Source organism: Monodelphis domestica, chromosome 2 (assembly GCF_027887165.1).
Source record: "Monodelphis domestica isolate mMonDom1 chromosome 2, mMonDom1.pri, whole genome shotgun sequence".
Taxonomy (NCBI): Eukaryota; Metazoa; Chordata; class Mammalia; order Didelphimorphia; family Didelphidae; genus Monodelphis; species Monodelphis domestica.
In genome coordinates this window covers 223033904-223047124 of record NC_077228.1, presented here as the reverse complement: position 1 = coordinate 223047124, position 13221 = coordinate 223033904, and the positions used below count along the sequence as shown (strand labels likewise).

Sequence of the window (13221 nt, the reverse complement as noted above, 5' to 3'; positions counted from 1 at the left end):
TAGTAGTAGTAGTAGTAGTAGTAGTAGTAGTAGTAGTAGTAGTAGTAGTAGTAGTAGTAGTAGTAGTAGTAGTAGTAGTCTCTCGGTAACCGAGGATGACGGTTGACTTTGCGCACTTTCATCTGTGGTGTAGATGACTGTGCACAAAGACACTTGTGCATGAAGGAGATTTAAGTGGAAAAGTCGATGCACAAAGACAGTCCCACTCTCTCGGCGTTGGAAGCCTGGGTCCATTGGCAAGAAAAATCGTTACACCTGGAGATTTCCTCAGCTGCATTGGATGGCCGTGTTGTCTTTTGTGCTCCAACACACCCTAAGCACTCCACAGTGCTTTGCTGCATCACCCTCTCAGCCACTGAACCTTCTTATTGGTTTCTTCTGTCTGTTCGGCCGAAGCAGTCTTCACATGCTGGGTGAGCAAAGCCTTAGTTCACCAGGGGTCTACGACCCTGGTTTAGCCTGCCTGTCGAAGCCATTACCCGGGGTGTGGCCGCTGCCACATGCAAGCAGCTACTAGGAGCCACAAGTGAGAGCTGGCTGTCAGGTGAGGGTCAGAGGTTGGAGAGCTGCCCTAAGAGGGCAAGACAAGCCCTCCATACCAGAGATACTACTCCTCCCTGAGCATCCCATACACCCTTGGGATATGTAGTTCTTTTTTAAGAGTAACAGATCTTCAATTTTACTTTCCCCCCTGAGAGCCGAGGAAGACCAGTCTCTCCAATGGGTCCTGCAAACACACCAACCTTGAAACTACAATAATTTGAGGATAAGAGAAAAATAGAACAAAACCAATGATTGCTGGGTGCATTGACAAAAAGTCAGTTAGGGGGCAGTCCCCATTGGCATAAGCGTATACATACAAAACAAATGCATTCAACCCCACATCACCACATCCCAAAACTCACTCTGGATCTTCTGGTGCAGCATGTGGTCTGTGGAGGAGAGTGAAGGTCAAATCAGGCCAGGGAATGACACTTCCCTATCACACAAAAATCTAGTCCCTATTCTGTCTTTTGTAATGTGGCAACTTTCTGTAGTCTTGGCTACCGATTGAGTAAGTGCATAATTACATATATCATTTTAATTGGGCCCTGATTCAAGGACCTGCTATAAATTTATTTTTCCTTTACTTAGAATTTTTACACATAAGACTTTTGATAGTCTATATTTCATCCACAAATTATTTTCTCTTCTATTTGGATTTTTTTTTGATGTTTTTGATTTCCCTTGCCAATTTGATTCATATACCTCATAACTCAGCCATGCATCCCTAAGTGATCCCTGTGTTTTTCAATCATCTGCTTCAGGGGGGTATGTATAATGATTAGTATTTTAAATTGCAAAGTTTAAATTCTTTTTGAGAGTTAGGTTAAGAAACATGCTACCTCTCCGAATCCAGAAATTGAACTATTTGGAGAAGGCACCATGAAGATGCCTCCACAGACCACACACTCCTCCAGAAGATCCAGAGTGAACTTTGGGATGTGTGTGTGGTTTAAACACATTTGGTTTTGTCTATATAATCTTATGCTGAAGGGGACTTCCCCCAATTGGCTTTTATCGATGTGCCCAGAAATCATTTGTTTTGTTCTCTTTTCCTCTCATCCTCAAATCATTGTAATCTCAAAGTTGGTATATTTATGAGACCCATTGGAGAGACCAGTCTTCCTCAGCTCCCAGGGGGAAATGCATAACCGAAAATCTGTTACCCTAAAAAAGAACTACATATCCTGAGAGCCCACTGACTTCCTGTCATTACATATTTCCTGTAGGCAGAGGATAAAGGGAGTAGGCAATGAAGCTCTTCCTCCTTTCTTAATGACTGTGAGCATGGTGGTAGTAAATGGTGGTAGTAAATAAATTAGATGCACACCTTTTTTTAGGGCATAATATAATTGGGTAGATGATGTAAAATGTGGGAGTCTACTTTCCAGGATGTAAAAAATAGACTCGAATACAGGACTACAATCCCCACAAGCCTTTGTTCCACTTCCCCAGAATGCCTTGTAATCTCACCTGGGGCGAGATCAAGAAGGTATTTAAGCTGATTCAAAGGCTTTTGAGGGGCGCTGGGACTTCCGCTTTGGGGCAGGCGTGGCTTTTTTTCATAATGTATGTGAGGTTGTGTCTAGGCCTCTCTATGGCCTGGACACGTGTCTCTTAGCCTGTATTTTCTTTAATCCTTAATCTTCAATAAACCTCTAAAAAATATAATACTCCTTGCAGAGAGAAACTAATTCCTACCTGTCTCAGTCTCCCCTTCTCCCCTAAATTTTAATCTTTACAGATGGCGACCACTAGATTGGATGAGAACTTCTCAAAATTTTTTTAGCCTAGAGAATTTTTTTTAAAAGCCACGATTCTCCAAGATGCTCTTTAGAAAACCATCTTGATCAGCTCCTGCCTGCGGCCCGCTCCGGCTCCTGCTTCTGCTCCTGGCTTCTCACCTGATGGCTCCCGGCCCGACCCACCCCAGCGGTCTGTCTCTATCCATCTGGCCTCCAACCCAGAAGGCTCATCACCCCAGCCCCAGACCCACGAGTGTGACCCCAGTGACCCCAGCCGGCTCATCACCCAGATCCTTGGAGCAGATTGCTGAGGACTCATTGAGACCAGCTGGTAATAGTATTGGCCACGTGGGCGGAGGGGAGAGACAAGAGGGAAAGGAGAAAAGGTAATTTTCCCTTAGGCTAAGCCTCTGAGCAAATGGGGTGTATTGGCTCCATGTGGGTGGCCTGGGTTCCACGTGGACTGGGGCAGGAGGAAGGATCATATCAGGGGAGAGGGGAAAGAGAGACTAGAGAGAGAAGAAACAGATTTTTTCAAACAGAAACTTAAAAAGCAATGGGCTGTGTAAAAGGATTTTTGACTATTCTGGTAATTTCATTGATTTCACCTGCATGCCAGAAGAAACATTCAGCCCAAAGATTCAACTCTGAATTTGCAATTGGGTGGCTCAGGGAACTAAGAGCATGGTCCTGGGTTAAAATCTGGCCTCAGATACTCCCCAGCTGTGGGGCTCCGGGCAGATCAATAGCCTTTACTACTCTACCTTCGGACAATAGACATTTAAATGGATAATTAAAAACAAACAAACAAAAAAAAAACCACCCAAGGAACTTTAAAGGCTAAAGGCTATATTCTAAGGCATTTCAAACTCCAATGGTTTATAAAAATCTCTGTATTCTATTGCATTTTTTGTTTAAGGTTTAACTTTGTGATTTTAAGTTCATATATTACTGGATTCAATATTATTCTGCTTGAACTGAAGGTTGATTGAATTTATTTTGAATGTACTGAGTTTTAAAAATTCTGTTGTTTTTCCCCTATAACTGTGTTGAACAAATATTATTGTGAATAAGCCCATATATGGAAAAAAACAGCTTTTTTCTATTTTGCTGAGGATAGATGGACTTCAGAACTGGTTATAATTGTATTAACAACCTTGGAAATTTTAATGTGCTAAATACCTCAAATGATTTGATTTTAAGGGTTTTTAAAATATGATTTTTGGAATTTTTTTTTAACAATCTGGTTATTTGTGCCTGCCCTAAGGCCCATTAGCTGAAGTGAAATTCATTTTATAACCCCCAACCATCCCACATTTCTAAATATGTGAATGGAAGTTGGGCAGTTATTCTCAGGGCATTTGTATCCCTAAAAGCCTCCAAAAAAGGAGCACCCCTTTCTTTATGCTCTTCAGCTCACTATTTTACTTCTACCAGAATGATATATAGATTTCTTGATTATGTTCTAAACACAAGATGAGTTTTAATTTGTTTTAAAAAATATGTTTATTACCAAGGTTGAAAGATTGCTACGTTTGTAAAAATTGTGACAAATGTCCATCAATTCATAGGTTTTAAATGCCATACAACTTATGTGAAATATGAAAGTGTGTTTGTTTGCTATTGTAATTAATTGGGCTATTGAGAATTTGGGGGATTTTGATAACTACATATTTGTATTACTGTATTTTTAAAAATGAAAAAAAATTGTTAACCTTGTTCAATTCATTTGCCTTCTACTCACAGTGATCATGGCCAGATATTAATAGGAAATGGATCTCATTTTTTGGTGAAAAAGCCTTGTATTCTATATTTTCTTAGTTGACACAGAGTGTCAATGTTTATAAGCTATATTTTTGAATTTTTTAAAGCTCTTTTATTATTATATTTTCCTTGCATGTGCAATATACTTTTTCAGTTTTTTTATTATTTTTTCTCTCCTTTTTATATTTGAAGCACATGTCACCAGCATTAAGATTTTCTTTAACTTTTTGACTTTTCAGTGCTACAAATTTGAAATACATTTGCTAATGCATGCCCTAAAAAGCTTGTGACTATAAAAATGATGCCACTAATTATTTAAATAAAATATGGGACTTTGATTAATGATTCTGTCTGATTCCAGGACAAGAGATACACACAAGAGCCATTTCATAGGGCCAAAGAAAAGCACATCCAGGATGGATTGATGCACTTCTAGGCCAATACAAAGGTCTTGAACCTAGTGTGAAGACTCGAGGTTACTGTGTTTAACATGTGTTAAGACATTGGCTTTCCTTATGTCCACACTCACTCTGAAGATACTCACAGACGAGAACCTCCAAAACCTTGGCTCTGATAGTCTGGTCCCTTTTCTGTCTTTCATAGTGTGGTAACTTTCTGTAGTCCTGGCTACTGACTGGGTAAATGCCTCATTGCTTAGATCATTTTGATTGGGCCCTGATTGAAGGACCTGTTATAGATTTATATTTCTTTTACTTGGAATTTTTACACATAAGACTTTGATAGTCTATATTTTCATCCAGAGATTTTTCATTTCTTTTTGATTTTTCTGATGTCTTTTTAATATCTCTTGCCAATTGATTCATATACCTCATACCTCAGCCATGCATCCCTAAGTGATCCTTTTTTTTATATCACCCTCTTAATGGGGGGAATGTAAACAAATATCATTATTTAAATTGCAAAGTTTAAATTCCTTTTGAGAAGAATTTTAGGTAAAGAAGATGCTACCTCTCTGAATCCAGAACTGAACTGTTGGAGAAGCCACCATGAAGAAGCCTCCAGACCACAAGTTGCACAAAATTGAACTTTGGGTGTGGTTGATTGAATATTTATTTGTATGTATACTTTCATGCCAAAGGGGACTGCCCCCTAACGGGCTTTTTGTCAATGCGTTCAGCAATTATTGGTTTTATTCTTTTGTTTCTCTTATCCTCAAATTATTGTACTCTTTAAATTGATTATGTTTTCATGATCCTTTGGAAAAAAATTAATTTTTTTCAAACAATCAAATGTAATGGACAAGATCCAGAACGACATGAAGGGATTTACGAGAAAGAACACTATCCACATTCAGAGGAAAAATTGTGGGATTAGAAACAGAAGAAAAACAACTGCTCGATTACATGGGTCTATGGGGATATGATTGGGGATGTAGACTCTAAATGATCACCCTAGTGCAAACATCAACAGCATGGAAATAGGTTTTGATCAAGGACACATGTAAAACCCAGTGGAATTGTGTGTCGGCTATGGGAAGAAGTGGTGGGAGGGGAGGGAAACAATATGATTCTTGTAACCAAGGAAAAATATTCTAAATTAACTAATTAAATAATTATTTTTAAATCATATTAACAACAACAAAAAAGAAATGCTCTTGGTTCAAGTTAATTATACCTACTGAATGACAATTACTAGGAAGTCCATAGCTTATGAACTATATAGCTTTAGAAGTGTGTATACACCACATAACTCCCTTGAAACTCCAGGTAGTAGCCACCCTCTGGAGATCTAACCTTAAGGCACAAAATAAGTTGGAAAAGTAACAAAAAGTGGATGCTAAGAAGAAAGAAGCAAAATAAGCATTTATAACCGATGAGATCAAACAAGATAGATTTCAATTTAGTAAGAAACAAAAGAAAAAGGATAAAATAGCTAAGGGCAAACAAGATATACAATAATAGAATACCATAGGTAAGTCATTCCTACAAAAGAAAATAGAGCTTTTCTCAGAAAAGAGTTTTGCCAAGGTCAAAGAGAAGAAAGTATGTGACTTGGCTTAGAATCCTATTTTTGTACAATAAAAAAGGCTGAAAACAAAAAGGAAAAAGTACTATATAAAAAGTGAAAGAGGGGTTTGGAGGAGTGGAAAGTAAGCAAAAGGTGGACTTCCAGGTAAACATGGCTGCAGTTTAGACACAGAAATCTACCTTTCCTCATCGCCTACTAATATAGACTACCTCAAAAGGGCAAAAAACCCGAATTCATATAGCCAAAAAGACTCCACAGTAGGGCGCAGTATTGAAAGTATATGGAATTTGGGCATTTCCACACTATACGAGGGTGAAATAGCATCCACCAAAACGTGATCTGATCTCACCTCCCCCACCCCATCTACAGAATCAGTGTGCTTCAGAGTCAGCATATGCTAGACTCAGACCCAGAGGACAACAAACAATTAAATGCATCCAAGGCATCCCCCACACCCCCCAAAAAAACAGAAATTGACCACAAACTCTTGAAGAATTTAAATCTGAGGGTTTTGAGAAAAATGGAGGAGTTTGGCAAGAAAAGTCTAAAAGACCAGAACTCCCAACTGGAGAAAGAAGCCCAGAAATCAAATGAAATGATAAATAAATTGGAGAACACAATTCAACAGCTGGAAGTCATGAAAAAGCAGGATAGACCAAGTCAAAAAGGAAAATCAAAAGATTATAGTGGAAAACCAGTCTTTAAAGACCAGAATTTGGCAGTTGTAAACCAATGATCTCTTAAAACAGCAAGAATTAATAAAGCAAAGTCAAAAGACCAATAAAACAGAAGGAAACATAAAATATCTCACTGAGAAGATAACTGGTCAAGAAAACCAGAATAGAAGAGCCAATTTGAGAATCATTGGTCTACCTGAAAACCCAGAAATAAACAGAAATATTGACACCAATCTACAAGAAATTATCCAAGAAAACTAACCTGGTATTCTTGAACAAGAGGGCAAAATAGACATTGAAATAGTTCATAGAACAACCTCTACACTAAATCCTCAAAATACAACCCCCAGGAATGTAATTGCCAAATTGAAGAACTTCCAAGCTAAGAAGAAAATTTAACAAGAAGCCAGAAAGAGACAATTCAGATATAAAGGAGCACCAATCAGGATTACACAAGATCTGGCAGCTTCTACACTAAAGGACCGCAAGGCTTAGAATATTATATTCAGAAAGGCTAGAGAATTGGGTCTTCAACCAAGAATCACCTACCCATCAGAATTGAATATACTTTCAGAGGAAAGTATGGGCATTCAACAAAATAGAAGATTCCCAAGTATTTGTAAAGAAAAGACCAGAACTAAGCGGAATGTTTGATATTCAAACACAAAATCAAGAGAAACATGAAAAGGTAAATAACAAAGAGAGGGGAAAGGAAAAAAATTGTTTTTATTCAAATTTTCTTCTTTAAGGGCTTCAATAAGATCAAATTGCTTATATTTATATATAGAAAAATTTTATTTGTAACTCTCAAAAATTATATTCACTATTATAGTAATTAGAAGAATAATTCATAAGTAAAGATTGGGTAATAAGTGGTCTAAGATGATATGCAAAAAAAAAGAAAAAGGGAGGGGGTATAGAAGATGGGGAAGGAATAAGATAAATAGGACAATCTATATCACACAAAGAGGTGCCTGGGAAAGGGAGGGGAAGAATACTATTATAAGAAGGAAAGGAAGAGAGTACTAATAGGTAATACCTAAACATTACTCTCAGTGGAATCAATGCTGAGAGCGAAGAGCATCTAGATCCCTGGGGGTATCGAATTCTATCTTATCCTACAGGGAAAGTGAGAAGGGAAAAACTAAGGTAGGGGTGGGAGGGATGGGGAGTACAAAAAGGGAGGGAAAGAAATGGGGTAGGGAATTTAATAGACCCTAAAAAATAAGAAGGGAACAAAAAAGGGAGGGGGTGTAAAGGGAAGTAAAATAAGGGTGGGGATTAGGGAGACTCATTAAAAGCAAGCCATTGTTTAAAAGGAAATAGCAAAAGAAGAAAGGACGGAACTAGGAGAGGATATCAAAATGTTGGGGAATACAGAGGTGGCAATCATAACGCTGAAAGTGAATGGGATGAATGCATCCATAAAAGAAAAGCAAAAAGCAGAGTGGATTAGAAACCAAAAACCTACTATATGTTGTCTACAAGAAACACACATGAGGAAGATTGACACACACAGGGTAAAGGTAAGAGGATGGATGGGGCAAATCCTATTGTGCGTCAAATGAGAAAAAGAAGGCAGGAGTTGCAATCATGATATCTGACAAAGCCAAAGTAAAAATAAATCTTATTAAAAGAGATAGGGAAGGTAATTACATCCTGATAAAAGGCAATATAGACAATGAAGAAATATCAGTACTCAGCATATATGCACCAAATGGGATAGCATCCAAATTTCTAAAGGAGAAACTAGTGGAGTTGAAGGAGGAAATAGATAGTAAAACTATACTAGTGGGAGACCTGAAACTTCTTCTATCAGATGTAGATAAATTAAACCAAAAACTAAATAAGAAAGAGGTAAGAGATGTGAATGAACTCTTAGAAAAAATAGAATTAATAGATATGTGGAGAAAAATAAATAGGGATGAAAAGGAATACTCTTTCTTTTCATCAGCACATGGTACATTCACAAAAATTGACCATGTACTAGGGCATAAAAACATGGCAAACAAGTACAAAAGACCAGAAATAATAAACGTAACCTTTTTGGATCATTATGCAATAAAAATAATAATTAATAAGGGTACACAGAGAGACAAATGAAAAATTAATTAACAATTAATTAAATAATATGATTCTCCAAAACTGGTTAAAGAACAAATCATAGGAACAATTAATAATTTCATTAAAGAGAATGACAATGATGAGACATCCTTTTAAAATCTATGGGATGTAGCCAAAACAGTACTCAGGGGGAAATTTATATCCTTGAGTTCATATATTAACAAATTAGGGAGGGCAGAGGTCAAAGTATTGGGCATGCAAATTAAAAATTAGAAAGTGAACAAATTAAAAATTCCCAGATGAAAAATAAATTAGATATCCTAAAAATTAAAGGAGAAATTAATAAAATCAAAACTGATAGAACTATTGAACAAATAAATAAGACTAGAAGCTGGTATTTTGAAAAAATAAAATAGGCAAATAGTGGTCAATCTAATAAAAAAAAAAGGAAAGAAGAAAATCAAATTAACAGTACCCAAGATGAAAAGGGAGATCTCACCTCTAATGAAGAGGAAATTAAGGTAATCATTAAAAACTACTTTGTCCAATTATGTGGCAATAAATATGGCAATTTAGGTGATATGGATGAATAAATTTACAAAAATATAAATTGCCTAGATTAACAGAAGAAGAAATAGAATACTTATATAATCACATATCAGAAAAAGAAATTGAACAAGCCATAAAAGAACTCCCTAAGAAAATATCCCCAGGGCCTGATGGATTCACAAATGAACTCTATCAAACAATCAAAGAACAAATAATCCCAATACTATACAAACTATTTGACAGAATAAGCAAAGGAGTTCTGCCAAATTCCTTTTATGACACAAATATGGTACTGATTCCAAAGCCAGGTAGATCAAAAACAGAAAGAAAACTACAGTCCAATCTCCTTAATGAACACAGATGCAAAAATCTTAAATAGAATACTAGCAAAAAGACTCCAGCAAGTGATCACAAGGGTTATTCATTATGATTAAGTGGGATTTATACCAGGAATGCAAAGATGGCTCAATATTAGGAAAACCATCCACATAATTGACCATTTCAACAAGCAAACCAACAAAAATCACATGATTATCTCAATAGATGCAGAAAAAGCCTCCGAGAAAACACAACACTCATTCCTATTGAAAACACTAGAAGGCATAGAAATAGAAGGGCCTTTCCTAAGAATAATAAACAGTTTATATCTAAAACCATCAGCAAGTATCATCTGCAATTTAACATTGTACTAGAAACACTAGCAGTAACAATTAGAGAAGAAAAAAGAAATTGAAGGTATTAAAATAGGCAATAAGGAGACCAAGCTATCACTCTTTTCAGATGACATGATGGTCTACTTAAAGAATCCTAGAGAATGAACTAAAAAGCTAGTGGAAATAATCAACAACTTTAGCAAAGCTTTAGGATACAAAATAAACCCACATAAATCATCAATAGTGCTATATATTTTCAACACATCTCAGTAGCAAGAGTTAGAAAGAGAAATTCTATTTAAAACCTGAGTTCAAGTCCAACCTCTGACACATACTAGTTATTTGATCTTGGGCAAATGACTTAACTTCTCTGTGTTACTAAGATGTATAAGAGATACTAATATGCAAAGGCACTTTCCTCATCAGAAATTTCATATATCAATGAAATAATAGGTAAAACAAAATGTAACTTTGTAACTTTGGGAATGTGGATGCTTAATATTCAGATAATACATAATGACTGCATGGAGAGATATTAGAATAGAGTATCAAATTATTTTTAGAGTCAGTTCTGATAACTTAGACACAATCTTGACTAGATGGACTTTGTAATACTGGGATTCTAGATATAACATTAATCTTCAAATAAACTTTTCTTATCTTTCATATAATATTTATCATCAAGGCTATTTAAAGTTTATATGTGAACTCTAAGAAGGCAATATGGTGTAGTAGAGAGGCTAACATTGGGGGTCAGGAAAACCTGGTTTCAAGTAGTGCCTGATTCCTAGTGATTGAGAAAAAATAAGCAGGTCACTTAAATGCTTAGTGCCCCACGTAATTTTATAAGACTTACTGACCAACTGACAATATATATTGGGGGAGCGGGTTTCCAAACTTGGTTTTCCATATGGAAAAAATCACAGATCTAGCCGACCCCTCCCCCCCCCAAATTCTACAGTCAATTTATATTGGGAATAACTTGAATGCTACCAGAGTAGGACACTTGCACAGACAAGTTGAAAGATATTTTGTTAAAAAAGGAAGACATAATATTGAATAATGTTGACTAGTAAGACATAATATTGAATAATATTGAAAAATCACTGGTAACTGTAGATTAGGATTTTCAAGCACTGTCTGATATTAAGCATTTTTTGTTCCCAATTTTCTTCTATTTTAACATCCACTCTAGTTTCCAGTATTGGTAACTAAGTGCAAAATATATGTTGTGCATCTGTAGTGAACTTACTTGAAAAAATGGAGTGCTCCAGATCTGGATATTTTCTGTTGCATTTAAATGATAAAGAATAGAATTGCTAATAATATTCATCAATACTGGTAGAGAATAAATCATAGTGCTATTGAAAACAGTTGTAAACATGTAGTCCTACAACAAACAAGAAAAATAATTACTAGAGTACATTTGATTTTATATTTACTGTATAATATGCTGATTTTTAACCATTACTATCTTCCATATATTTTTCTTTTGACTATCCAAATATATATCTTATTGGACTACACACACACACATATATATACACATATATGAGATATATCCAAATATATCTTAAGAGAGAGTTTGATAGCTCCTGGACATAGTCCTTAAATTTTTCTCATTGACACTATGAAGTAGTGTACCTGAAAAGAGACTTGAACAACGAACTTGAAAGCTTATCTAAGAAATTTAAATATATTTAGCCAAATTAAAATGGAAATGAAAAGACAGTTTAAGTCCATTATTGTATCTATCCTATTGATTAAGGAAAAATATACACAGATTAACATTTATATACTCTCAAAAGTAAATTTCAGTTCTTAACAACCAAAAACAATTGACTACTAGTGACTAGTCTTAACATAATTCTGGTCCTTAATTATTTTGGGGAAAAGTACATCAGATGAGAAGCTGAGCTTCATCAACAAAATTTATATTTACATATATTACATATATACCTATATATAATAGTATATATATATATATATATTCATATACACACATACATATACATATATTCATCTTACCTTTCCTGAATGCATTACATTTAAAGCTGCACTATGAGGAGCAACAGATACATAGTCGCTAACATTTAACAAATTCACCAAGATGTTCTGACTTCTGAAGAAGCTAAGGAGGTCATCAATATCAGTGTCTGGTGTAAAGAAACAAGAAAGTATCAATGCATTATTTCCAGTGAAAAAATAAATGTATCGCCTAATAGTCAAAAGTGGTTTTTTTTCTTCTTTGCTTAACATAAAATTTTAAGCATTTTGTCTTTTCATCATTCTACTCCTTCTCCTATGATATCAGTGATCAGTTCTTATTTATACAGAAGATTCTCAAATCTAATATTTGAGGGTAAATACCTCTCAAATTCCCACTGAACTTCATTCTCAAATTCTGAATATGTCTTGGTCATCTCCACTTGGCTGTTCAATTGTCCCCTTAAAACTTAACTCATCACTTTTCCTGCGAAAACTTATTTCTATTCCTATCATTTCTAGCTCTCTCAATAACATAATCCCCCAGGCTCTTGACCTTGTTGTCACTTATGACTCTTTCTTCTCCCTAAATCCATCATAAACCCATATTCAATCATTTACCAATGTGGTTGATCTTAAGATCATTGGCTTATATTTAGAGCTAAAGGGATCTCCGAAATACAACCTCCACACCATTCTATTGATGAGGAAACTGACGCCCCAAAAGGGTAAGTAACATGCCCAAAATCATAGAACAGGTAAGGAGCAGAGATGAGATTTGATCCCACATCTTTTTTTCCTATCAGCATCCTAGTTCAGACCTTTTTTACCTTAACTGTTCTGTCTATGGTCTCTCACCTCATTCTAATTCATCCTCTACCCTGCTGCTAAAATGATCTTTCTTCTGTCTACTGTTTCTTTGCTCAAAATCTGTTACTGGCTCCCTTTCACTTCCTAGAACTTTAAAATGACATTCAAAACCCAATGCAGTTTGACCCAAACCTAACTTTCTGGCCTTACTGCACACTTCAAACACTCTACATTCCCTATAAAATGAACCATTTGACATCATCTCAATCCTGTCCAGCATTTCTCTGACTTCATGCTTTCACGTAAGTTATTCCTATAGCTGAAGTCAAGGTACCAAGGGAGAATCAAATGGATACATGGCTATAGAAATAAAGGATGATACCAAAAATGAATTAGAGGAGCATAGATAAGGAAAGAATTTATGTTCAGGCAAGACATAGA

The 13221-nt window shown here is 35.7% G+C and overlaps 1 protein-coding gene across 2 annotated transcripts in view; it reads right to left on the bottom strand.

The window, feature by feature from the left end:
* Positions 1-13221, bottom strand: part of ABCA5 (ATP binding cassette subfamily A member 5) — a 182831-nt gene that overhangs the window by 72036 nt on the left and 97574 nt on the right. For both annotated transcript variants that reach the window (XM_056817224.1, XM_056817225.1), the window contains 2 exons: positions 12013-12140; positions 11237-11374 (listed from right to left, as the gene is read on the bottom strand). In XM_056817224.1, the coding sequence (XP_056673202.1) occupies positions 11237-11374; positions 12013-12140 (266 nt within the window). The remainder of the gene's footprint in view (positions 1-11236; positions 11375-12012; positions 12141-13221) is intronic.